This window comes from Mobula hypostoma, chromosome 1, assembly GCF_963921235.1.
Source record: "Mobula hypostoma chromosome 1, sMobHyp1.1, whole genome shotgun sequence".
Lineage (NCBI taxonomy): Eukaryota > Metazoa > Chordata > Chondrichthyes > Myliobatiformes > Myliobatidae > Mobula > Mobula hypostoma.
Genome location: NC_086097.1, coordinates 168,530,260 through 168,556,064, shown reverse-complemented (window position 1 = coordinate 168,556,064; position 25,805 = coordinate 168,530,260). Strand labels below are relative to the sequence as shown.

At 43.6% G+C, this 25,805-nt stretch overlaps 1 protein-coding gene across 6 annotated transcripts in view; it reads left to right on the top strand.

Annotated features, from left to right (window-relative positions):
• Positions 1-25,805, top strand: part of LOC134352285 (protein spire homolog 1-like) — a 210,149-nt gene that overhangs the window by 158,801 nt on the left and 25,543 nt on the right. For 3 of the 6 annotated variants that reach the window (XM_063059593.1, XM_063059577.1, XM_063059606.1), the window contains 4 exons: positions 8,425-8,518; positions 12,678-12,820; positions 20,291-20,464; positions 24,398-24,535. In XM_063059593.1, the coding sequence (XP_062915663.1) occupies positions 8,425-8,518; positions 12,678-12,820; positions 20,291-20,464; positions 24,398-24,535 (549 nt within the window). The remainder of the gene's footprint in view (positions 1-8,424; positions 8,519-12,677; positions 12,821-20,290; positions 20,465-24,397; positions 24,536-25,805) is intronic. The other 3 variants (XM_063059609.1, XM_063059601.1, XM_063059585.1) reach the window with 2 other exon arrangements.

The window sequence follows — 25,805 nt, the reverse complement described above, 5'->3', positions numbered from 1 at the left end:
ACAGGCTGTTAACCACCCTCTCACCCACCTGCCCCCTCACACTCCTAGACAGGCCGTCAGTCCCAGAACAGGCTGTTAACCATCCTCTCACCCACCCATCCCCTCACACTCCTAGACAGGCCGTCAGTCCCAGAACAGGCTGTTAACCATCCTCTCACCCACCCGCCCCCTCACACACATAGACAGGCCGTCAGTCCCAGAACAGGCCCAGTTGCAACTATGTAGGACCCTGGTCAGACCCCACTTGCTCAGTTCTGGTCACCTCACTATAGGAAGGATGTGGAAACCTTAGAAAGGGTGCAGAGGAGATTTACAGGATGTTGCCTGGATTAGGGAGCATGCCTTGTGAGAATAGGTTGAGTGAACTCGGCCTTTTCTCCTTGGAGCAACTTAGGATGAGAGGTGACCTGATGGAGGTGTAGGAGATGATGAGAGGCATTGATCGTGTGGATAGTCAGAGGCTTTTTCCCAGGGCTGAAATGGCTAACATGAGAGGGCACAGTTTTAAGGTGCTTGGAAGTAGGTACAGAGGAGGTGTCAGGGGTAAGTTTTTTACACAGAGAGTGGAATGGGCTGCCGGCGACGGTGGTGGAGGCGGGTACGATACGGTCTTTTAAGAGGCTCCTGGATAGATAGATGGAGTTTAGAAAAATAGAGGTCTGTGGGTAACCCTGGATAATTTCTAAAGTAAGTACATATTCAGCACAGCATTGTGGGCTGAAGGGCCTGTATTGTGCTGTAGTTTTTCTATGTTTCTAAGCCATTAAACACCCTCCCACTCACCTGCCCCCTCACACACATTGACAGGCCCCCAATCCCAGGACAGCCGCTTCTGGGCCTCCTGCCCTTGGCATATAACCTTGCCGTGTAAACGCCCTTTAAACTTTCCACTCCATTAAACCTCTGTCCTTTTAGTATTTGATATCTCCACTCTGGGGAAAATGACTCTGACTGTCTACCTTATCTATTCATCACATAAATGTATAATCTTCTACTAAATCTCTCCTCAGCCTCTGACACTACAGAGAAAACAATCCCAGTTTGTCCAACTCCTCATTGTGAAGGGAATAACTGGATGCTGATCAGGGACAGAGGAATGGAAAGGTGTTCCCATGGCTTGAGTTAAGTCAGAGTGGAAGGTTTTCTTGTGAATCCCAGTTTTGGAAATCCAGCAACCCATACCAATTGTGATATATTTAGAAAAGGACGAGGCCCGTGGGTATAGGTGTGGCAGTGTATCCGAGTCAGGTTGATATGTCGTGAAATGTGTTGCTTTATAGCAGTGCAGTGTTGCAATGTGAGGCATAAAAAATATATGCAGTGGATTCTGCTTATTTGGGACAGATTGGGACAAGTACATTTTAGCCCAATTAAGTGGCCTGTGGCAACAAATTCCACAGATTATCCCTCCTCTGGCTAAATAAATTCCTCCTCATCTCTGATCAAAATGGACGTCCCTCTATTCTGAGGCTGCGCCCTCAGGTCCTACACTCCCCCAACATAGGAAACTTCCTCTCCACACCCACTATATCCAGGCCTTTCAACATTTGAAAGGTTTCGATGAGATCTGCTCTTATTCTTCTAACTTTCAGGGGCGTAAAGGCCCAGGGCCATTAATCACTTCTCATACATTAAGCCTTTCAATCCCAGGATCATTCTCATGAACCTCCCCTAAACCCTCTCATATGTCAGCACATCGTTTCTTTCTTACTTACTGTCTGTTATGCCACTGGTGTTTAGGGCAGCAATGAAGGTCCTCAATCACTGGTGATTTTGAGGGTTTCCTTCATCATGTCTGTAGCTTCCTCTCAGTTTTCACCAGTCATGCAAGTCCCAGGTGGAGACTCAGGTATACTGCCGCACTCAGATGTAGAAGTATTCTTCATTGCTGTTTCCATAACAGTTTTGTTTTACCAGTCAGGGTGGTTAGCCTTGAGCTGTACCCCTGAACCTGGAGGACCTGTTGACCACTCTTAGTCTGGCCGCTCCCCTTTGACAGGTTTGGCATAGGTGACTCTACCAAGAGCAAAAGTTTAAAGCCATGGCCCCGGCCAACTTAGCTCTCTGGGTCATTGAAACACACAAGCCTCCAAACTATGACAGAGTTGTAGTCTTCTTGGAGGCCTTTCTTAAATAAGGGGTCAAAAATTGCTTCACCAGTGTCCTATAAAGCCTCGGTATTACATCCTTCCTTCCCTTTATATTCTAGTCCTCTCAAAATGAATGCTAACATTGTGTCTGCCTCCCTCACCACTGGCTCAACCTGCAGATTAAACTTCAGGGAATCCTGCACGAGGACTCCCAAGACCCTTTGCACCACAGATTTTTGAATTTTCTCCCCATTTAGAAAATAGTCGATGCTTTTACTCCTTCTACCAAAGTGCAAGACCATACGCTTCCTAACAAGGTGTTCCATCTGTCACCTCTTTGCCCATTCTCCAAAACTGTCCAAATCCTTCTGCAGCCTCCCTGCTTTCTCAACACCACCTGCACCTCCACTTACCTTCATATGGTTTGCAAACTTGCCCACAAAGCCATCAATTCTTTCAACCAAATCAATGACATATATCGTAAAAAGAATCAGTCCTAACTCAGACCCCTGTAGAACACCACTAGTCAGTCACCAGCAGCCAACCAGAAGGGCTCCCTTTATCCTCACTCTTTGCCTCCTGCCAATCAGCCACTGCTTTATCCTTGTTAGCATCTTTCCTGCAATACCATGGGCTTGTTAAGCAGCCTCATGTGTGGCACTTTGTCAAAGGCCTTTTGAAAATCCAATATACAACATCGACTTAGATTTTCAACCAAAGAACACAAAGTGTGGCTCATTGGTGTTTCATAGTGTCATACAGAATGAAAACAGACCCTTTGGCTCAATTTGGGCCATGATAACCAAGACAGTGCCATTTACCCACAAGTGACCCATATCCTTTTAATCCCTTCCTATTGATGGACCTTCCAAGTGTCGTTTAAATTTTGTTAATATGCTAGGCACAACGAATTCCTCTAGCAGATCAATCCATGTGAAGACCACCCTCATTGTACTAAAAGAAAGTTACCCCTCAGAGTCATATTAAATCTCTCCCCTCTCACCTCTGCCCTCTGGTTCATGATTTCCTAACTTTGGGAGAGGGAGACACCTCTTTATAAAATCACCCAACAATTTCCTGCAACCCCAGGCACAATGTCCTCACCTGCCCAACTTTTCCCTGTAGCCCAGTCCCTTGCGTCCTGGTAACATCCTCATAAATCTTTTCTGCACTCAGTGGCATCTTTCCTAAAGCAGAATAACCAAAACATAATGCAACACCTTATGTGTGGCCTCACCAGGATCTTGTACTGCTATAACGTAACATCCCTACTTCTATAGCAAAACGCTGGAGGAACTCAGCAGGCCAGGCAACATCTATGGAAATAAATAAACAGTCGAGGATTTGATCTGAGACCTACTTCTATACTTGGGACCATGACTGTTGAAGGCCAAAGTGCCAAAAGTCTTTACTTTCCTATCAACCAGTGACACCAACTTCAGGGAACTACTGTATATACTTTATTTTAGGTCCCTTTATTCTACACCCTCGCCAGGACCCTACCGTTGACTGTAAACACCCTACCTTGGTTTGATTTTCCAAAAGGCAACACCTCTCACTGAACTGAATTAAATCCATTTGCCATTTCTTGGCAACACCCATCTCTTTAAGCAGGTCTGTCGTTAACACTGGGATCCAGCAGTAATGAATATAAGTCTGTTGTTGTATAATAATGGGGAATTGTAATGATGGGTTCAGTCTCTCACCTTGACACTGAAAAAACATGACATAAGGTATAGGAGCTGAATTTGGCCATTTGACCCGTTGAGTCTGTTCCACCATTCAATCACGGCTGATTTCTTATTTTCTCAACCCCATTCTCTTGCCTTCTCTCCATGACTCTTAATCCCCTAACCAGTCAAGAACCTGTAAATTTGTGTTTTAAATACACCCAGTGACTTGGGCTCCACAGCCATCTGTGACAATGAATTCCACAGGTTCACCACCCATTGGCTGAAGAAATTCCTCCTGATATCAATTCCGAAAGGACATGCCCTAATACTGAGACTGTCGCCTTGGATCCTCTACTCTATAGTCATAGTCATACTTTATTGATCCCGGGGGAAATTGGCTTTCGTTACAGTTGTCCCATAAATACTAAATAGTAATAAACCATAAATAGTTAAATAGTAATATGTAAATTATGCCAGGAAATAAGTCCAGGAGCAGCCTATTGGCTCAGGGTGTCTGACCCTCCAAGGGAGGAGTTGTAAAGTTTGATGGCCACAGGCAGGAATGACTTCCTATGACGCTCTGTGCTGCATCTCGGTGGGATGAGTCTGGCTGAATGTACTCCCGTGCCCACCCAGTACAATATGTAGCGGATGGGAGACATTGACCAAGATGGCATGCAACTTAGACAGCATCCTCTTTTCAGACACCGCCGTGAGAGAGTCCAGTTCCATCCCCACAACATCACTGGGCTCTCCAGCTATTGCAAACCTCCTCTCCATGCCCATCTATCCAGACTTTTCAGTATTTGGTAGGTTTCAATTACATTTTTCATCATCCTCTGAACTTTATTTTGTAAAGGCCAGAGCCATCAAATATTCCTCAAAATGTAAGCCTTTCATTCTGAGGATCATTTTTGCGAACCTCCTCTGGAGCCTGTCCAGTACAGTATATATTTAAAGGTGGGGTACAGTACAGGTGGGTACAGGTCTTTCACCACAGAACACTGGGGCACAGGTGAGCATCTATCTCCCTCTGGCTGTGAGTCCAGTTTTGAAGAGTGATGTCATGCATAATGTTCATTGAATTACTATCTGCATCTGAGCTCCCTCCCAGATTTCTGTCGTGGGAGGCAGCCACAAATAAGTAAGCTTTGCCGAGAAGATTAAAATGCATTGTATCCACCAAAGGTTGGTAGATTAGGTTTCAAATTTGCTTGACTATAGAAGCCTCTGGTGGAAGGGTGTTATTTTGACTGGAGGAATCGATGCTGGGACCTCTGTTGTTACTGTATCTGCCTCACCAACACTTTCTGGCAGCTTGTTCAATTTCATACACCACACTCTGAATGAAGATTCAAGTCTTTTAAATCTTTTACTTGAACCTGTGCTGTCTACTTTTAAATACTCATTTCCTGAGAGAAAGAGCTTGTGTGCTCACCCAGTCTATGCCACTCATGATTTTATGCACCTCTATAAGGTCACCCTATTCTCCAAGGAATAAAGTCCTAACCTGCTCAGCCTTGCCCCATGACTCAGGCCCCTGAGTCCTGTCAGCGTCCTTGTAAATCTTCTGTGTAGTTTCTCCAGTTTAATGATGTATTTACTACAACCAAAACGGTACACACCAATGCCAAAGACATGGTACTGTGTGTCATGTTTTGGAATGGAGTAGTGGGGTTGGGGGAAAGAGAGGTTAAAGGACTGGCATTTGTTTTGGTGGCTGTTGGCATTGGGACACTGGGGCAAGCAGTGGAGAGGACAGAGAGGGAACTTGGAAGTGCTGGTACTTCCTGGCAGGGTGATTGGGTTTGGGAGGGGAACGTGGTTGTTAGTTGCTGGATGTAGGGCTAACTTACTTGTCTGCAGCCTTCCAGTTTGATGCTGTATTGGGAAGATCATGTTATCCTGACTTAGCCCCACGTTGAGCTTTCTGGTGCAATGTAGCTTTCGTTCCCATGCAATGCCGCCATGTACATCCCTGGTTTGGGAATCATGCCAGGAATGCACTCTAGGAAATAGTCCAGTCAACTTTCTGGAGTGATATGAAATGATCTTGCCACATTTCACTCTTGCTCTAAAACAGTGCAATGTGCAATTAAGTTTCTGGGGCATATTACTTAAACGTACTTTAGACTACTGTTTGAGAACTTCAAGTTCATAGATGTAAAAGGTGCTAATAGCTTGTCCTGATCAAACTATGTAGCTGGCATGACCAAGAAAGCATACCAGCACTTCTACTCAAAAGGCTAAGGAAATTCAGCATGTCCCCGTTGACCCTCACCAATTTTTACCGATGCACCATAGAACACGTCCTGTTTGGATGCATCATGGCCTAGTCTGGCCACTGCTTGGCCCAAGATCACAAGTAATCATGGAGAGTTGTGAACAAAACTCGGTCCATCACAAAAACCAGTCTCCCCTTCAGTGACTCCATTTGTACTTCTTACTGCCTCAGGAAAACAGCCAAGATAATCAAGAGCCCCTCCCACTCCAGTCTCTCTTCACCCCCCTCTCCAGGGGCAGAAGATGCAAAAGCTTGAAAACACATACCACCAGGCTCAAGAACAATTTCTATGCATGGTAATAAGACTCTTGAACATATCGTATTATACAATAAAGCTGAACACTTGATCTTTCAGACTACCTTGGCATAGCCCTTGCACTTTATTTGTCTGTCTGCACTTCCTCTGTAACTCTTAACACTATGTTCTGCATTCCTATGGAAGGGTCTCAGCCCAAAACGTCAACTGTACTCTTTTTCATAGATGCTGCCTGGCCTGCTGAGTTCCTCCAGCATTTTGTGTGTGTTGCTTGGATTTCCAGCATCTGCAGATTTTCTCTTGTTTGTAGATAGTAATGATTCTCCATTCCATTTCACTCCCTGAATTCTGTTCCATTCAATTCCGTATGCGTCATGATGCTCGAACCTGCTGATGCAAACAGCCAGAGGGATACAGTGAAAAGGTGCTTCCTGCAGGAGACAAAGACCATGTCATTCCCACAATGACCATGAGTGAGCCATAGAATTTTTAGAGTAGATAAAGATCTCTGTGTCCATACGGTTCCATGTCTTCACTCAGCAAACTGAAAACAATCACATCCCTCTGTTCTCTACCCATTAAGGAGTCAACACCCAAAGTGTCAACCCATGTTTTCTTCAGCATTTTCTGCATTTTCTGGGTTTTTGCTATCGACTGCATTTTAACTGTTAAATCTTTTACTCTCTTGTTCAGGATGTGCCTTTCCATGATCGTGCAGTGAAATAATAAATCTTTATAAACTTTCTTAACACCTTTAAGGACCTGGCACGTTATAGAAAGCACAACAGAGACAAAAGAAGGCAGGGTTAATCAGAAAGCAGGGATTCACTGAAGCCAACGGTGAATTTTAGAATTGCAGATTGTATAAGGAAGGAGGAACACTGAGGGAATCTATACCTTAAGGTCCTGAAATGATGCAGTGGTCAGTGTATTGAATTGTGGTTAGCTCACTACGGGGATGTTACCTGGGGAATTATCGCTGGTCAGTAGTGCAGTAACAGGCACACACAGAGTGAACAGAAAGATCCCCTCCATGCCTGTGCTTTGTTCCCAGTCTTACATTGCAGCCACTGAGCCATACAACATGCAAAGAAACTCTTCAGCCTATGTAATCCCACTTTGCCTGCATTAGGACAACCACCTTCTACGCCTTGCCTATTTAAGTGTCTGTCTTGATGCCTTTTAAATGTAGTGAATGTATAAGATTCCATCATTTCCTCTGGCATCAAGTTCCAGATGTCACCCATTCTTCCCTTCAGATCCCCTTTAAAATTCCTTCTTAAACCCATACTCTCTTTTTTACGATACCTCTGCCGCAGGAAAAATGTTTTGACAATCTATCATATCTGTACCTAATAAATTACAAACCTTTATCAAGTCAATCCTCAGCCTTCTCCACTCTAGAAAAGATGAGCTCAAGCTATTTATTCTCTCTCCGTATCCAAGTAATCTAATCCAGACACCGATTTTGTAGACCTCCTTTGTACCCTCTCCAGTGCAATCACATTTTTCCCATAGTGTGCTGACTGAAACTGCACACAATACTCCAAGACTTGTCTTACAGAGTTGTGGAACACTCCAACACAGAAACAGACCCATCTTGGTCCGCATGGAAAATTTGGGTTGAAGGACGTATTTCCATGCTGTACAACTCATTGAATCTATGATCTTGATCTTCATTGAAGGTAACACAGTTCTATAGCAGAGTGAACAATTTCAGTTCTTTGCTCCATCTGTCCGGACGGTATCTCTGCAATGTATTGGCCCCTATATGGGTTCCTTAGCTCCAGCAGACAGTGTGCATAGAAATATATTGGAAATAGGGAGTTTCAGGAGACACATCTGCGTTCATTCAAGGTTTATCTCAGACTGCAGTGTTGTGCGTCATAACACACTGCACACATGCGTGCACACACACTATGCATACTATACACACACACACACACACTACACACACACCAACTATATATACACACACACACACACACACACACACCAACTATACACACACACACACTACACACACACCAACTATACACACACACACACACACACACACACACAATGAAATACTTGCTGTCATGGTGTCATACTTAATTATGTATGCCCCGATCTGTTTAGCAGGAGGACCGAATTAAAATTGTGAGGAGCAGTTCCAGTGGATCAACACTGAGGGTGGAAGAAAGCTCCCCAGAGACACCAAATGGCAAAAAAAGTAAGTACAGTGTGATCTTGGATGAAGGTTAGCATTGTTGGTCACGTGTAAATTGAAACATCGAAACATATAGTGAAATGAGTCATTTGCATCAACGACCAGTATAGTCCGAGGGCAGCCCGCAAGTGTCACCATGCTTCGAGAACTCAGTAACCCTAGCTCTGTAAGGAATTTGGGAGGAAACCTGAGAAAATCCATGCAGTCATGGGGAGAACGTACAGACAGTAGTGGGAATGGTACACTGATCCGTGATCGCTGATGCTGTAAAGGGTTATGCTAACTGCAAAGCTTCTGCGGTGCCTCAGTTTATACAAATCACAAGTTAACTTTGCAACAGAACTGAAGTTATTTCCTTTGAGCATCACTTTTATTTACGAATGTGAGTTGGGTGTTTAGTTCCTCAAACTTATCAAGAACAAGAACATACCAAAGCATATTACAGTCATAGAGTAATATAGGATAAAAACAGGCCCTTGGGCCCAACTCATCCACGCTGACTAAGATGCCCATCTAAGCCAGTCCCATCTGGCCCATAGCCCTCGAAAATTTTCTTAGCCACAAATCTATAAAAGTGTCCTTCAGATGTCATTGTACCTGCCTAAGCTGCTTCTAGCAGCCTGTTCCATGTATAATCCACCCTCTGCATGAAGAGGTTGTCCTTCAGGTCCCTTTTAAATCTTTCACCTCTCACCTTAAACCTATGCCTTGTAGTTCTTGATTCCCCTTTCCTGGGAAAAGACTGTGCATTCACCCAATCTTTGACCCTCCTAATATAATATACCTCTATAAGTTCACCCATCAATCTCACACATTCCAGGGATAATGACCTAGCCTGTTCAACCTCTCCATATACGTAACTCAGGCCTCAGGTCCCAGCAACATTCTTGTAAATTTTCTTTTCAGTCTTTCCATAGAATCATAGAACTCTACAACACAGAAGCAGGCCTTATGGCCCATCCAGTCCATGCCAAAATATCAACCAGCCTAGTCCCATCGGCCTGTACCCAGACCATAGCCCACCAATCCCATTCATGTACTTATCCAAATTTCTCTGAAATGTTGAAATCGAACCTGTCTCCACCATTTCTGTTAGCAGGTAGTTCCGTACTCTCACAGCTCTGAGTGAAGAAGTTCGCCCTCATGTTCCCCTTAAACATTTCACTTTTCACCCTTAACCCATGACCTTTATCTAGTTCTAGTCTCATCCAACCTCCTAAAAAAACAATAGTTGGATAAACTGTCACTGACAGGTGCACTCTGCATGGTCCACTTTTATTTGTCTGCTTGGCCACTGGATACACTGTACCTGTAGTAGGTCAGGCCATTTCTGAGGTCCAGGTGTCAAGTCTGTTAACCTGGGCACACACTTGGGCCATACCAGGTAAGAGTAAGACAATTCCTTCCTCACTGCTGAGTTTTAACCACACTTGGGATCGCTATTAATAAAACCAGTCAAATTGAGTTTATTGTCTTGTGCACAGCTATGTCGTGCTACAGATGCAATGAAAATATGCTTGTAGCAGCATACAGACAACACACGGAGTACAAGTTGTACATAAATTTTACAAAGTGAAGAGAGAGTGTGCCTTAAAAAACTAAGACCATACTGAAAGGCCTGGAAAAAGTGGACATGCAGAGGGTGTTTCCTTTAGCAGAGGCGTCTAGGGTCCGCAGTCTGATTATAAAGGGACATCCCTTGAAAACTGAGATGAGGAGAAATATTTTCAGCCAGAAGGTGATGAATCTGTGGAACTCATTGCCACAATGAGCTGTAGAGGCCAAGTCATTGGCTATACCTAAGGCAGTGATTGATAGGCTCTTGATTGATAAAGATAGTTAAGGGTTGGGGGGAGAAGGCGGCAGAGTGGGGTTGAGGAAACAAAAATATCAGCCGTGACTGGTGGAACAGACTCGATTGGCTGAATGGCATAATTCTGCTCCTATATCTTATGATCATAAAAAAAGAAAGAAGACACAATCAGAGCCAATCCATGGTAGTAAAAGTGTTCAAGTTCAATTTAAATTTAGTTCAGCCAGACACATGTGTACAGCTAAGTGAAATAGTGCTCCCCTGGGGCAAAGGTGCAAACACTACATACTGTCACACATGGTATGTGTAATTACAATAGCATAGGCAGTCACAAAATAATACAAACGTTTGTAGAACATAAAACATAGATCAGCACAGCGCAGGAAAAGGGCCTTCAGCTCACAATGTTATGTCGAATCAATTAAGTTAGTAATCAAATGGCTAACTAATCTTTTTCTCCCTGCACAATGTCCATATCCTTCCATTTTTACTCACAGTCATGTGCCTACCTAAATATCTCTTAAAAAGTCTCTAAAGTTTCTGCCTCTATCACCATTCCAGGCTCCCACCACTCTCTGTAAAAACTTGCCCCTCATATCTCATTTGAAATTACCCTCTCTCACCTTAAATGCATGCTGTCTAGTATTGGACATTTCAACCCTTGGGAAAAGATATTGTCTGTCTACTTTGTCTCTGCCTCTCATAATCTTATAAACCTCTATCAGATCTCTCCTCAGCCTCTGCCGCTCCAGAGAAAACAATCCAAGTTTTTTTCTAGCCTCTCATAATAGCACATGCCCTGTGATCCAGACAACATCCTGTTAAACCACTTCTGCGTCCTCAGCAAAGCCTCAACAGCCTTCCTACAATGGGGCAACCAGAAATGTACATAATATTTCTGATGCGGCCTAACTAGAGTTTTATAAAGCTGCAGTATGACTTCCTGACTTTTGATCAATGCCTCAATCCGTAGTCAAGCATGCCATGTGCCTCTTAACTACACTGTCAACCTGTGTAGGCACCTTCATAGAGCTGTGAACTCGGTCCCCAAGATTCCTCTGCTCATCAACACTTAAGGGTTTTGCCTTTAACAGTATTCTACCTCTTTGCATTTGACCTACCAAGTTGCCAACGCTTCACATTTGGCCAGGTTAAACTCCATCTACCTTCTCTCTGTCCATATCTGCATGGGATCCATATCCTGTTGTACTCTTTGTCAGTCTTCTACATTATCCACTACACCACCAATCTTTGTATCAGCTGCAAACTTACTAATCCACACAACTACATTTTCACCCATTATATACATCACAAACACAGTGGTCCCAGTACAGATCCCTGCAGAAGACCACTACTGACAGATCTCCAGCTAGAATAAGTCCCTTCAACCACTACCCTCTGTTTTCTATGAGCAAGCCTGTTCTAAATCCAAACAGCCAATTCACCATAGATCCCATTCATTTTATGGATGAGCCTCCCATGAGGGGACTTGTCAAATGCCTTACTAAAATCCCTGTAAACAACATCCTCAGCTCTACCTTCATCAATCACCCTTGTCACCTTGTCACCTTGTCAGAAAAATCAAGTTATAAAGACATAACTTGCTCTGAACAAAGCTATGCTGATTCTAAAGACATAACTTGCTCCGAACAAAGCTATGCTGATTCTCCCTAATATTAGCACAAGTTCCTGAGAGGCTTAGCTTGAAGATTGATGGTGCATGGAATGTTGTCCTGGAGCTACAATTCTACAAGAGCAAGCACACAGCAGGTCCTCATCTCCTACAGTGCAGACAAAAGCAATCAAGCTGGTCTTCCAAGGTGCAAGCACTTTACTGGAGAGTCAGCCTGCAGGGGGCAGAAAGGATTCTTGTGCACCCTCCACAAGCCTCCGTTTTCTCCCACACAGCCCCCCTGCCATTGGTCTTGCCAATGAATCAGACTTGCAGTATTTTGTATTACCAATGCCCATTGGTAATACAGAGGTGGTCTGTGGTGTTCCATTGCAGAGAAAGCGTTAGTTGTGCAGATTGGTTCAAGAACCTAATGGTTGTGGGAAAGCAGATTATATTTCATTGAATTTAGCTTCTCCAACTTTAATCGTAGGATTTGAATTTATGTCTCTCAATAATTATGTCTAACCTCTGGGCCTTCTCACCAGCCATTTCACAGGTCACAAGATCAGTGTCTTGCCTACTGAGGGATAGGAGACCAACTTTCAGATCTGAATGGGACTAAAGCTGCTGTTTTGTTAGTTTGGACTTTCACACCTCACCGTTGCCTGGTGGATGGGAGGGGTAGTTCAGAAACAGAAAACTGGTGACATTTTTACTCTGCTTCATATCCTCAGGTCCTCCAATGTTCCTACCCATCTCCTCAACACCACAGCCTGAGCGGCGGAAAGCTCCGCAAAGACGGCACTCTATTGAGAAGGAAACGCCAACCAATGTACGTCAGTTCCTTCCTCCCACTAGACAGAGTTCCAAGTCTCTGGTAAGTGAAGGATAATCGTGGTGGACATCCCACCAATCCAATATACTAGGGAAGGTCTGAAATGTGAGCGGGTTTCAAAATAAAAGTTCTGTTGAGATGGCTTGGTTTCAGTTGGTTGGGGCTTACTGTGTCCAGGATAACTTGGACAATAGTTAAAGGCTTAACTCACTGTATTAAACCAAGACCATTTTCCTTTTGCATTACAGCCCAATTGAAATGATGTAATACTATGGGAAATTTTTATCTGTGTCACTGTTGGATTCACTGGAGATCATTTAATCCTACTTTCCTGTCCTTTGCCATTTTACTTTGGTGTTCTACCTCGACAAATACTTCTGAAGTTCCCTCTTTAAGTGTCATGAGCAAAATTTGCAATGTGCTACAATCCCAGGGTCAAATCAATAATGGAATAATGTAAATTATCTGGATATGGACTTTGCATTTTGACAAAGCATGATCAGTTCACTCAGTATAAACTGGAGAAGTGATATGTTAAAGTGAGTGGTCTGCCTTCCTACACTAACACTACCTTGGTTCTCCAGCCGAAAATCCACTGAAATCTTTCTCAAAAACTTCTCACTGCTTGGGCCATCAGCCATCCATTCAGGTGAAGGATTCTTTCTCTTCTCTTGAATTGCCAATCCCTCCAAATTATTGTAAAGTTACCTCGCTACCACACTTCTATCTCCCATCAAGAAGGTCTTAAAGGTTCTTCCTCAACAAAAGACCTGGCCAGTTTCCTTCTATCACAAACCTCCTCTGTCTGGCAGAAATGACCCTCACCTCAACAATTTCCCTTTCAGATCCCCCCACTTTCTCTGCACTCGGGGTAGTCATGGGTATCCGTATGGGCCCCAGCTATGCTTGCCTTTTTGTTGGCTACGTAGAACAGTCCATGTTCCAAGTCTTTCCTGGTAAAGCTCCTAAACTCCTCCTGCACTACATTGACGACTGCATTGGTGCTGCTTCATGCACCCGTGCTGTGCTCTTGAATTTCGCCTCCAACTTCCATTCTCAGTTAAGTTCACTTGGTCCATTTCTGATACCTCTCCCCCTTTCTTGATCACACTGTCTCCATCTCTGGAGACAAACTGTCTGCTGACATCTTTTACAAATGTACCGAATCCCACGGCTATCATGACTTCCTGTCCTCTTGGCCTTTCTTATCTTGACCTTCCTCTTCCAATCCTGTCTCCTGCAAATATGCTATTCCTTTTTCTCAGTTCCTTCACCTGTGCTGCATCTGTTCCCGGGATGAGGCTTTCCTTTCCAGGACATCAGAGATAAAAGTTCAAAAAATTTTCTAAGTTCAAAGTAGATTTATTATCAATGTACTTGTGTATCACCATGTACAAACCTGAGATTCATTTCCTTGTGGGCATACTCAGTAAATCCAGTAGCCTTAATAGAATCATTTAAAGACTGCATTCAACAGGGCAGACAACCAGTGTGCAAAAGACAACAAACTCTGCAAATACAAAAGATGAAAAAATTAAGCAGTAATAGTAAGTAAGCAATAAATATTGAGAACACGCGATGAAGAGTCCTTGGAAGTGAGTCCTTAGGTTGTGGGAACAGTTCAGTGATGGGGTAAGTGAAGTTGATCCCCTGTGGTTTACGGGTCTGATGGTTGAGGGGTAATAACTGTACCTGAGCCTGGTGGTGTGAGTCCTGAGGCTCCTGTACCTTCCTGGTGGCAGTAGCGATAGGAGAGCGTGATCTGGGTGGTAGCGATCCCTGATGCTGCTTCCCTGGGACAGTGCTCCGTGTAGATGTGCTCGGTGATGGGGAGGACTTTACCCGTGATGGACTGGGTCGAATCCACTCCTCTTTGTAGGATTTTCCAATCAAGGGCATCAGTGTTTCCATACCAGACAGTGATACAGCCATTGAATATACTCTTCACCACACACCTAAAGCTTTAGATGTCATGCCAAATCTTCACAAACTTCTAAGGAACTAGAGGCACTGTTGTCTTTTTTCATAATTGCATTTTTGTGCAGGATCCAGGACAGGTGCTCTGAAATGATAACACAGAGGAATTTAAAGTTGCTGACTCCTCCACCTCTGATCCCTCGACCTGAACAGAGATAGTTTTCCTCTTGTCCTCAACTACCACCGCATGTGCCTCCGCATCTGACACGTCATTCACCATGTATAACTTCCACCATGTTCAATGGGATCCTACCACCACACACATCATTCCCTCCCCCGTACTCTCCCCTTTCTGCAGGGATTGCTCCCTTCATGATTGCTTGTCCATTTGTCCTTCCCCACTGGTCTCCCTTCAGGCACTTATCCCCGCAAGCAACACCTGCCCATTCACTTCCCTTACCACCATTAAAGGCCCCAAACAGTCCTTCCGGGTGAAGTAACACTTCACCTGCAAATCCCCTCCAGTTGTCTATTGTATCCAGTGCTCCCCACGAAGCCACCTGTACATTGGCGAGACCCAACGTACATTGAGGAACCACTTTGTAGAGCACCTCCTCTCCATCTGCAAGAAGTGGAATTTCCCAGTGGCCAACCATTTTAATTCCTATCCCCAGTCCTGTTCCAACATTTCGGTCCACAGCCACCTCCTTTGCCTGGAGGAGGCCACTTTCGATGAGGAGCAACACCTCATATTCTGCGTAAGCAGCCTCCAACCTGATGGCATGAACATCGATTTTTCCTCATCGATAATAATGTGTGTTTATTATCATTTTTCCCCTCCCCTTTCCCTCTTCTTCTATTCCCCACTCTGGCCCCTTACGTCTTCTTTTCATTTGCCTATCGCATACCCCTGGTGCACCTCCTTCCTCCCTTTTTCCCCATGATCCACTCTCCTCTCCAATCAGATTCCTTCTTCTCTAGCTGTTTAACTTTCCTACCCACCTGGCTTCACCTATCACCTTTTAGCTAATCCTTCTTCCTTTCCCCCCACTTTTTAATTCTGGCATCTTCCCCTTTCTCTCCCAGTTTACTATACACCGTCAGGATAGATCTACAGAGCCTCTCAAAAGCAGAGGTGGAGGAGTATGCCTCATGATCAACTCCTCTTAGTGCACAAATATATCAGTGCTGTCCCAACTCTGCTCACCAGACCTGGAATATCTAGCAGTAAAGTGCCATCCTTTTTACCTACCACAGGAGTTCTCTGGCGTCACTTTGGTAGCAGTTTACATTCTACCTCAGGCCAACGTCAAGCAGGCTTTAGATGATCTGAGTAATGGGATCAACATGCACAAAACAGCGCACCCTAACATCTTCATCATTTTGGGAGATTTTAACGAGGCCAGTCTGAAAAAAATCACTAAGCAATTACCATCAACAGATCATTTGCAATACCAGAGGAAACAACACACTGGACCATTGCTACACCACCGTCAAGAATGCCTACCGTGCTTTTCCATGCCCTCACCTCGGGAAGTCTGATCACCTGGCTGTACTTCTACTCCCTGAGTATAGGCAGAGACTGAAGACTGCAGCACCAGCAGTGAGGACCAAGAAGGTATGGACAAGGGAAGCACAGGAGCACCTACAGGACTGATTTAAATCGGTGGACTGGACTGTATTCAAGGATTCATCTTCGAACCTGGATGAGTATGCTGCAGTTGTTACTGACTACATTAAAACCTGTGTGGATGAGTGTGTGCCTACAAGGACTTACTGTACATTCCCAAACCAAAAGCTGTGGATGAACCAGGAGGTACTTCGTCTGCTGAAGGCTAGATCTGTGGCATTCAAGTCTGGCAACCCAGGCCTGTACCAGAAAATCAGGTATGGTTTGCGGAGGGCTATTTCAAGGGTGAAGAGACAATTTCGAATTAGGTTGGAGGCGACATCAGATGCACAGCAACTCTGGCAGAGTGTGCAAGACATTACTTGCTACAAAGCGAAACCCATGAATGGCAGCGATGCTTCACTACCAGATGAACTCAACGCCTTCTATGCAAGCTTTGAAATGGAGAACACAACTACAGCTGTGAATATCCCTGTTGCAGCTGATGACCCTGTGATCTCCATTTCAGAGGCCAATGTTAGACTGTCTTTAAAGAGAGTGAGCCCTCGCAAGGCGGAAGGTCCCAATGGAGTACCTGGTAAGGCTCTGAAAACCTGTGCGGACCAATTAGTGGGAGTATTCAAGGATATTTTCAACCTATCACTGCTACGGGCAGAAGTTTCCACTTGCTTCAAAAAGGCAAAAATTATACCAGTGCCTAAGAAGAATAATGTGTGCTGCCTTAATGACTATCGCCCGGTAGCACTCACATCTACAGTGATGAAATGCTTTGAGAGGTTGGTCATGACTAGACTGAACTCCTGCCTCAGCAAGGACCTAAGCCCGTTACAATTTGCCTATCGCCACAATAGGTCAAAGGCAGACGCAATCTCAATGGCTCTCCACACGGCTTTAGACCACCTGGACAACACAGACACCTACATCTATAGCTCAGCATTTAATACCATCATTCCCACAATCCTGACTAAGAAGTTGCAGAACCTGGGCCTCTGTACCTCCCTCTGCAATTGGATCCTCGACTTCCTAACTCCACAACCTGTGCGGATTGGTGATAACATATCCTCCTCGCTGACGATCAACACTAGTGCACCTCAGGGATGTGTGCTTAGCCCACTGTTCTACTCTCTGTATATACATGACTGTGTGGCTAGGCATAGCTCAAATACCATCTATAAATTTGCTGACGATACAACCATTGTTGGTAGAATCTCAGGTGGTGATGAGAGGGCGTACAGGAGTGAGATATGCCAACTAGTGGAGTGGTGCTGCAGCAACAACCTGGCACTCAACATCAGTAAGACGAAAGAGCTGATTGTGGACTTCAGGAAGGGTAAGACGAAGGAACACATACCAATCCTCAGAGGGATCAGAAGTGGAGAGAGTGAGCAGCTTCAAGTTCCTGGGTGTCAAGACATCTGAGGATCTAACCTGGTCCCAACATATCGATGTAGTCATAAAGAAGGCAAAACAGCAGCTATACTTTATTAGGAGTTTGAAGAGATTTGGTATGTCAACAAATACACTCAAAAACTTATATAGTTGTACCGTGGAGAGCATTCTGACAGGCTGCATCACTGTCTGGTATGGAGGGGCTACTGCACAGGACCGAAAGAAGCTGCAGAAGGTTGTAAATCTAGTCAGCTCCATCTTGGGTACTAGCCTACAAAGTACCCAGGACATCTTTAGAAGTGGTGTTTCAGAAAGGCAGCGTCCGTTATTAAGGACCTCCAGCACCCAGGGCATGCCCTTTACTCACTGTTACCATCGGGTAGGAGATACAGACGCCTGAAGGCACACACTCAGCAATTCAGGAACAGCTTCTTCCCCTCTGCCATCCAATTCCTAAATGGACATTGAATCTTTGGACACTACCTCACTTTTTTCTAATATACAGTATTTCTGTTTTTGCATGTTTTTAAATCTATTCAATATATGTAATTGATACGCTTGTTTATTTTTTTATTTTATTTTTTTTCTCTCTGCTAGATTGTGTATTGCATTGAACTGCTGCTGTTAAGTTAACAAATTTCATGTCACATGCCAGTGATAATAAACAGTGATTCTGATTCTGATTGAAGATGGTTCTCTGCCTGAAATGTTGACTGTTTATTCATTTCCATAGATGCTGCCTGACCTCCTGAGTTCCTACAGCATTTTGTGTGTGTTGCTGTGGATTTCTAGCATCTGCAAAATCTCTTGTATTTACGATTTGTTACCTCACTATTTCTTTTTTGCATTTTTTTGTTTGTCTTCCACTGTACTGCTGCCATAAAAACAACCAATTGCACATCATATGTCAGAGATAATAAAACTGATTCTGATTTTGACTAAATCCCTGGTTCCAGGCACATCAGCCTTGGAAACAACATTTCCTCATTTTTTCTCACAAGCTCAATTTCATTAACAATATAATTTAATGAGGCTACTGCACTGTGGTAAGCATGTGATTAAGCAAGAGATGGTGCAGAAAAGGCTCTCCTGTACCTACACTTTCTTTCTCAGCATCATTCAGGGCCCCAATCAGTCTGTCCAAGTGAGGTGACACTTCACCTGCGAGTCCGTCAGGGTCATCCACTGTGTCTGATGCAGCCTCCTCTACTTCGGTAAGACCTGATGTAGATTGGGGGAGCCACATTGATGAACACCTTCACTCTGTCTGCAGCAGGCAGGGTCTCCCAATGGCTACCAATTTCAATTTGACTTTCTATTCCCACTCTAATATATCTGTCCATGGCCTCCTCTACTGGCATGATGAGACTAAACTCGGGTTGGAGGAGCATCACCTTTTATTCCGTCTCAGTAGCGTCCAACCTGATGGCACGTACATCAACTCCTCTGAATCCCAGTAATTTCTTCCATCTCTCATCCTTTCCATTCCCCTTCTTGGTTACCCTGTCATTCCTTTTCTCCTCTCTTGCCCATCATCTCCATTGGGTTCCCCTCCTCCTTCCCTTCCTTCCATGGTCCACTGTCCTTTCCTATAAGATTTCTTCTTCAGCCCTTTACCTCTTCCCTCCCAGATTTTTACTTCATCCCCACTCCCCCACTCACCAACATTCCCCCTCTCCTGTTTTTAACTATCACCTTCTAGTCTGTACTTACCCCTCCCCCACCGTCTTATTCTGGCATCTTTTCCCTTCCTGTCCAGTCCTGATGAAGGGTCTCAGCCCAAAATGTGGGATATTTATTCCCACCTATAGATGCTGCCAGACCTCCAGCGTTTCGTGGGTGTTGCTCAGGATTCACAAGAAGGTTGCTGGGACTGGAGAGGCAATGCTGGGAGTGTTTCTCCTGAAGGCTGGAGGATGATCTTTTAGAGGTGTACAGTATAAAATCATAAGAGGTATAGATGCAGTGGAAGTTTCAGGGGAGAGGAGGAAGATTGAAAAGAGATCTGAAGGGCAAAATTTATCTCACAAACAGTGTTTGCTGAATGGAAAGGGTTGCCAGGGAAAGTGATAGAGGTGCAATTACATTTAAAAGGCACTTGGACAGGTTCATGGAAAGGAGATGTTCAGAGGCCTATGAGCAGAACTCCGTCAAATGGGACTAGCTTAGAAAGGCACCTTGTTCATCATGGATGAATTGGGCTGAAGGGCCTGTTTCTTGGCTGTATAACTCAAATGTTGATGAACAGGGGAGTCTCTTGCTGCCCTGTAGGATCTCAGTGCAATCTTAGTGGGCACCCAAATGGCAGCAGAGGCCCGTAACAAATTGATGGCCTTTTCCTCTCTGGGTGACTGATCCAAGCCCCTGACTACTATCCACCTCAAGCCCCTGACTACTATCCACCTTTTCCCCTACTCACAGGATCATCTATATTTGGAAGGAAATGTTAGCCCAGGTTGCCGAGTCTGTCGTCTGTTGTTACTGAAAGTGTCTGGCTGTGGCTAAGGCCAGAAACCGTGGCTCTGATCAAGAATGCCCATGCAGACCTTCCTTGTAACCATTTATCTGTTGTCCAGGTGTCCAGGCTAAGCAGTTTATTACCTCGGAGGAATCTCCAACCGTTTTTTCCAACCATTCAAGCAGCCTCCATGCTTAACTCTTACCCTGTGGAAGCTGCGTTGTTTGGCATCATTGGGGCGGTGTATTTACTGTGTGAGGGAGTCATTACCAGCAGGTGGAAGAGACCAAAGGTTTGCAACTTTGCTCTCTTTAAATGCTTTTTCAAACCAACTAAATCTTTCTTGCTTTCCTCGCAGACAACAGCAAATTAAATTGCAAGATCTTTGCTCTATATGTTGGCGGGCTAACTATCTGATTAGCTATTCTATTTCTCTTTGCTACTTAGAAATCATGCCCAATTTCAATCAATTTTTATTTTTAAATTGGTTTGCTTTCTATGCTCTAGGGCAGGACACAAACCATATCCTGTTCATTTTTAACATCTTGGTTTTAGATGGACATAAAATTGGAATTATTACTTCAATTTTTTTCTATACCTGTTGTTCAGATTTTGTTATCCTGAAATTCATTTTCATTTTTGACAAGGTTAATAGAAAAGGTTTAATCTTTTAAATATAATACATAAGTCAAGTTATTGTTGTAGCCATATATACACAAGGTATAAATGCCATCAAAATTAGCATTTTGCAGCATAGTATATTACAAACATGACTAACATAAATAACATAAACTGAAATTAACATAAATCATACATAATTCTCATGCCAAAATAAACAAAAGTAAATATAATGACTTTAGTGCAGGTTGAGAGAAGTGTAGTCCAAGGTAGTTCTAGGCTTTGTCAGGTTGGTTCAAGATCTCAATGACAAAGTAGGTTTTGTTGGACCTTGAGGCATGGGTCTTCAGGCTCCTGTACCTCCTGCTTAATAGCAGCACTGAGAAGAGGGCACGGCCCAGTTGGTGGAAGTTCTTAATGATTGGATGTCACCTTCCTGAGACATCATCTTTTTAGATGCCCTCATGGTGGAGAGAGCTGTACCCATGATTGAACTGGCTAATTCTACTACTCTCAGTAGCCTCTTGTGTTCCTGTGAGTTTTCATACCAGGCCATGATGCAACCAGGTCAGCTTAAGAACATGAGAATCTTGAGCTGGAGGAGGTGTTCTCAGTCACCCTTGATTCTAGTAAAGACTAAAGTTCTATCAATCTCAACCTCCTAACCTTGAACACACTCAATCATTTGCCCTCCACTGTTCTCAGGGGTGGAAAATTCAAAAGATTCACGACTTGTTGAGAGAAGTAATTTGTCCTGGCTTTAAATGGATGACCATTACATTCAGCAACTTCATGTCCAGCCCCCTAAGTATGCAGGACTTTTCCATGAGATTGTCTTCCACTCTTCTAAATTCCAGAAAGCATTAGCATCTGAACCTTTTCCCTTTAGATACATGAAGTTAATCTAGATGTGGTAAGATTAGTTTACTATCAGATACACCAAGGTGTAGTGAATTTCCTTGTTCACAGAATAAACAGTATACATGGCAATAATAGATACAACAGTAAGTGCAACAAGAGCGAAATAACAGAATGTAGAAAGATTGTAGTGAAACCTGAAGTGGAGCAAAAACAATTATTGCAGTGACACTCGTGGAATAACCACAAGAGTTAAGAGAGTTAAGAACGTGAGCCTTGTGAACTTTCTGTACATTAATTTAAAAAGCAAGTATATCCTTCCTTAATTCGAAGACAAACTCTGGCAGTAATTCAGAAATGGTCTCAGCAAAGTCCTGTACAGCTGTAGTGATGATGTCAGTGTCCGGTTTGCTTCCTTAATCAATTGATGCTTGCATGCTAGCTCACTGCAACTTCTGCTGGAACTTGAGGTGTTCAACTGTAAATTATGTTTTGGAAGCTTACAGGAACACACAGAATTTGGACTCTTATCTCTCACCCACCTAATTGTGGGCAAAAAAAAATGAAACAACAATCATCTGCCTGAACTCCGAAGAATTTTGTATCTATGTGATTTAAGAGTGATTCCTCAACTTGTATCATTTCCTCTCACTCCTGTGCATTTCTGTATGGAAACGTGCCGTGTCCACACATTGGCTCCCTGGATTCCAGTGTAATGAATTGATACGTTCGCACATTGGAGAGACCCACAATGGAAACCAGAATTGCAGGTTTGGGCAGAAGTGCACAGGATGTGTTCTGTTCTTGGCAAGCAATCTGAACGTGAAGGAAGGTGGATGCAAGCACTTTGTGTTAATTACACAGGCACAACACAACACTCGGTAAATGCTGTCTCACTTTCTCACCCATGGAGAGAGCAAGAGAGAGAATCAGAATTCTCACTACTGAAGTCTGATGATACATTGACCTCACCCTGAGGTTTCTAGAATGTTAAACTCCAGGACATTCCAAAAGAAAACTTGAGAGGAAAATTATAATTGCATAAAAATATCTTCCAGTTCCTTTAAACACTGAATTGGAGAAACTTTATGACACTGGAGACAACTTAGCACTTTGTGTCCACAATAATCAATTAAGAAGTCCTCGAACTCGTCTCACCATCCGGCAATGGATCAACAGCACTCTAGGTAATCAATATTCATGCTGTTGGATTATAGGCTATTCAGGCAGAATATCAGGTACTCGTGTCTATTAATATCCATTCTGGATTAGCACAGACTGGGTAGAACAGGGAAATGTTTCCATTGCTTGCATGATGTGAAATAAGGAGCCTGTTGTAGTTGGGTCTTCCAGGAATGCAGATAGCAAGCACTTATACCCACAGAGAAGCCTCGAACACAACACCACTAATGGCTGGGTTGTTGTGATTTTAAAGCTTGAAACTGATGGACTTTTGATTGTCAAAAATTGTCTGCCAGACAGATCAACTGTGATCTTGTTAAAAGTTAGAACTGGTGTGAAAGCCTCTATGGTATTGCTCTGTGCACTAACAGTCAATAGCTTATAATTCATGGGAAATCAGAAAACACAAAAGTTTTGTTTTAGTCTTTGAAAAAGATGACATCCTTATCTAATAAATTAGTTCTAGTTGATTGTGTTGGAAATGAAAGAAAACTATAGTAGGCTCTAATTATAATAAGATTGTCACTGTAATATTGTCCTGAATTCATGTAGCTGTAGCCAAGACAAAAGAGGTTCCATCTAAAATTTTCTTTATCCATAAGATGTAGAATTTCCTATTTCAACCTGGTAAAGTTTACACCTGAGAATGGAACTTGAGGTTATATTTTATAACTACCAACAAAGACTATTTGTCATTTTATTTGGTTGGTGACAGTGTGACCAATAATTTAACTCAAACTATCTTGATTTTTATATGATACCTGATACTGTGCTTAAACGACATGTGAGAAAAACGCTGACAACAATTTGAAAGCACATCAGGGCAGCAGAGTGGTCCCGTTGTTAGAGCTGCTGCCTCGGGGATCCATTCACCTGGGTTCAATCGTGACCTCAGGTGCTGGCTGTGTGGAGCCTGCACCTTGTCCCTGCGGTTCCCACTGAGTGCTCAGTTTCCCACATCTGAAAGTCATTAGGATTGATAGCATCATCGTCCACTGTAAATAGTCCCTTGTGTGTGGATGGTGGTGGAACCTGGGAAAAGTTGATTGGGAATGTTGGGGAATAACATGGGATCATTGTGGAATTAGTGTAGACGCGTGCTTGATGGCACTATGAGCTCAGTATACCAAAGGACTTGTTTCTGTGCTGCACGTCTCCATGTATTTTTACTGATTTATTATTGTCACATGTAGCAAGGTACGTGCCATCTATACAGGTAATTTCATTACAACAGTGCATTGGGGTAGTTCAGGAGGCAAACAATAACCAAATGGAGAATAGTATTACGGTTACAAACACACAGACAATGCGTACGAGGTCATAATGAGGTAGATTGCGAGGTCATGAATCTGTCTCTATGTGCTAGTATTCAAAATGAACATACTCATATGTTTGAGTGTGTTCTCTGAGGCAATGTGCGGTGCCTGTGTATCTATTATCCACCTTCCCTGATTTTATTTACTGTATATTGATTTTGCCACAGCAATAGTTATCGTAAATTAAGAATAAAATTGGTTGAATATTGCACTGCCAAGGGATGGCTTTGAAAGTCACTGATGTGTTACAGGAGGAGTTCTGTTACCCGGTAGAATGCTTGGCTCTGACAGTGGAGGAAGTGATGCACATTCGTCAGGTCCTGGTGAAAGCGGAACTCGAGAAGTACCAGCAATACAAAGATATCTACACTGCCTTGAAGAAGGGGAAGGTTAGGAAATTACTCTGACCAGCATGAACTGGTTCATGTTTTACTAACTTTTTTTAAAAAAAAAACACTTTCTTGTACTTCTCTTTCCAACTGCATGTCGGAGTCCTGCAGTCAGATGTCATGTGACAAAGAATTTTTTAAAACTGCAGATGCAGGAAATCTGAAATAATGCCAGAAAATGATGGGAATGCAGCAGGTGAGACATGGTCTGTGCAGAGAGTAACAGCTCATGTTTAAGGTCGAAGAGAACACCTGTGCTGTACTTCCCTCTGTTCCATGAAAGTAGCTAGTGAGACACGACTGGGCTTCCTAACCATTTACACACTGGGGTTCAGCTGCACACAGTCCTGTTACTAGTGGATGCTGTGAGGTTACTGGGGCATATTTTTCTTTGCGACTATCTGTGCATCACTGACAAGGCTGCCATTTATTTGCCCAGCCTTAATTGCTCTTGAGAAGGTGATAGTGAGTAACTGGCATGAACTGCTGTAGTCCTCGGGTGGACGTACTCCCTTGGTGCCATAGAGGAGGAAGTTCCAGGATGTAGACCTAGTGGAAATGAATTAACCGTGGTACATTTTCATGTCAGCTGTGGTGCAACCTCAGAAGATGGTGGTGTGCCCGTTTCCCCTTGTCCTTCCTGGGGTAGAGGTTGTGGGGTTGAGAGTTGTGGTGAAGTGAGGAAGTGCAGTGCACACTACAGCCTTTGTGCAGCTGGTGGTGGAGAGAGTGAATGGTCAGGTTGGCATGTGGGATACCAGCCAGAGTGGGTAAATGGTATCAGACTTCTCCGTTGGATCTGCACTCACCCAGGTAAGTGAAGTTTCTTCCACCACGTTGTTGGCTTAGGCCTTGTGTATGGTGGGAAGGTTGTTAATGGCTCAGTGTGAATCAGATTCCAGGACCAAACCTGGTAACCAAGTTGTTCAACGGAAGACCTCGCAGTGAAGCAAACAATGTGTCTGGAGCAATTCTTTCACAAATGGACATAAATGCTGCAATGATAGCAGAGTTAGTCTGCAGAGAGGGAAATATAGAGGCTTTGTATCCTGAGAAAGTATAATCAAACAGTACTTTTATAATTTGAAACATAGTGAAATTCAAAACATGGTGAAATTTGCCATCTGCTTAGTGCAGAGCAAACTCTCATCAAAAAATTGGAAGGCTTTGACAGAGTGAATGTGGAGAAGATGTTTCCTATGGTGGGAGAGTCTGACCAGAGGACACAGCCTCAAAATGGAGGGGCATCCTTTTAGAACAGAAATGAGGA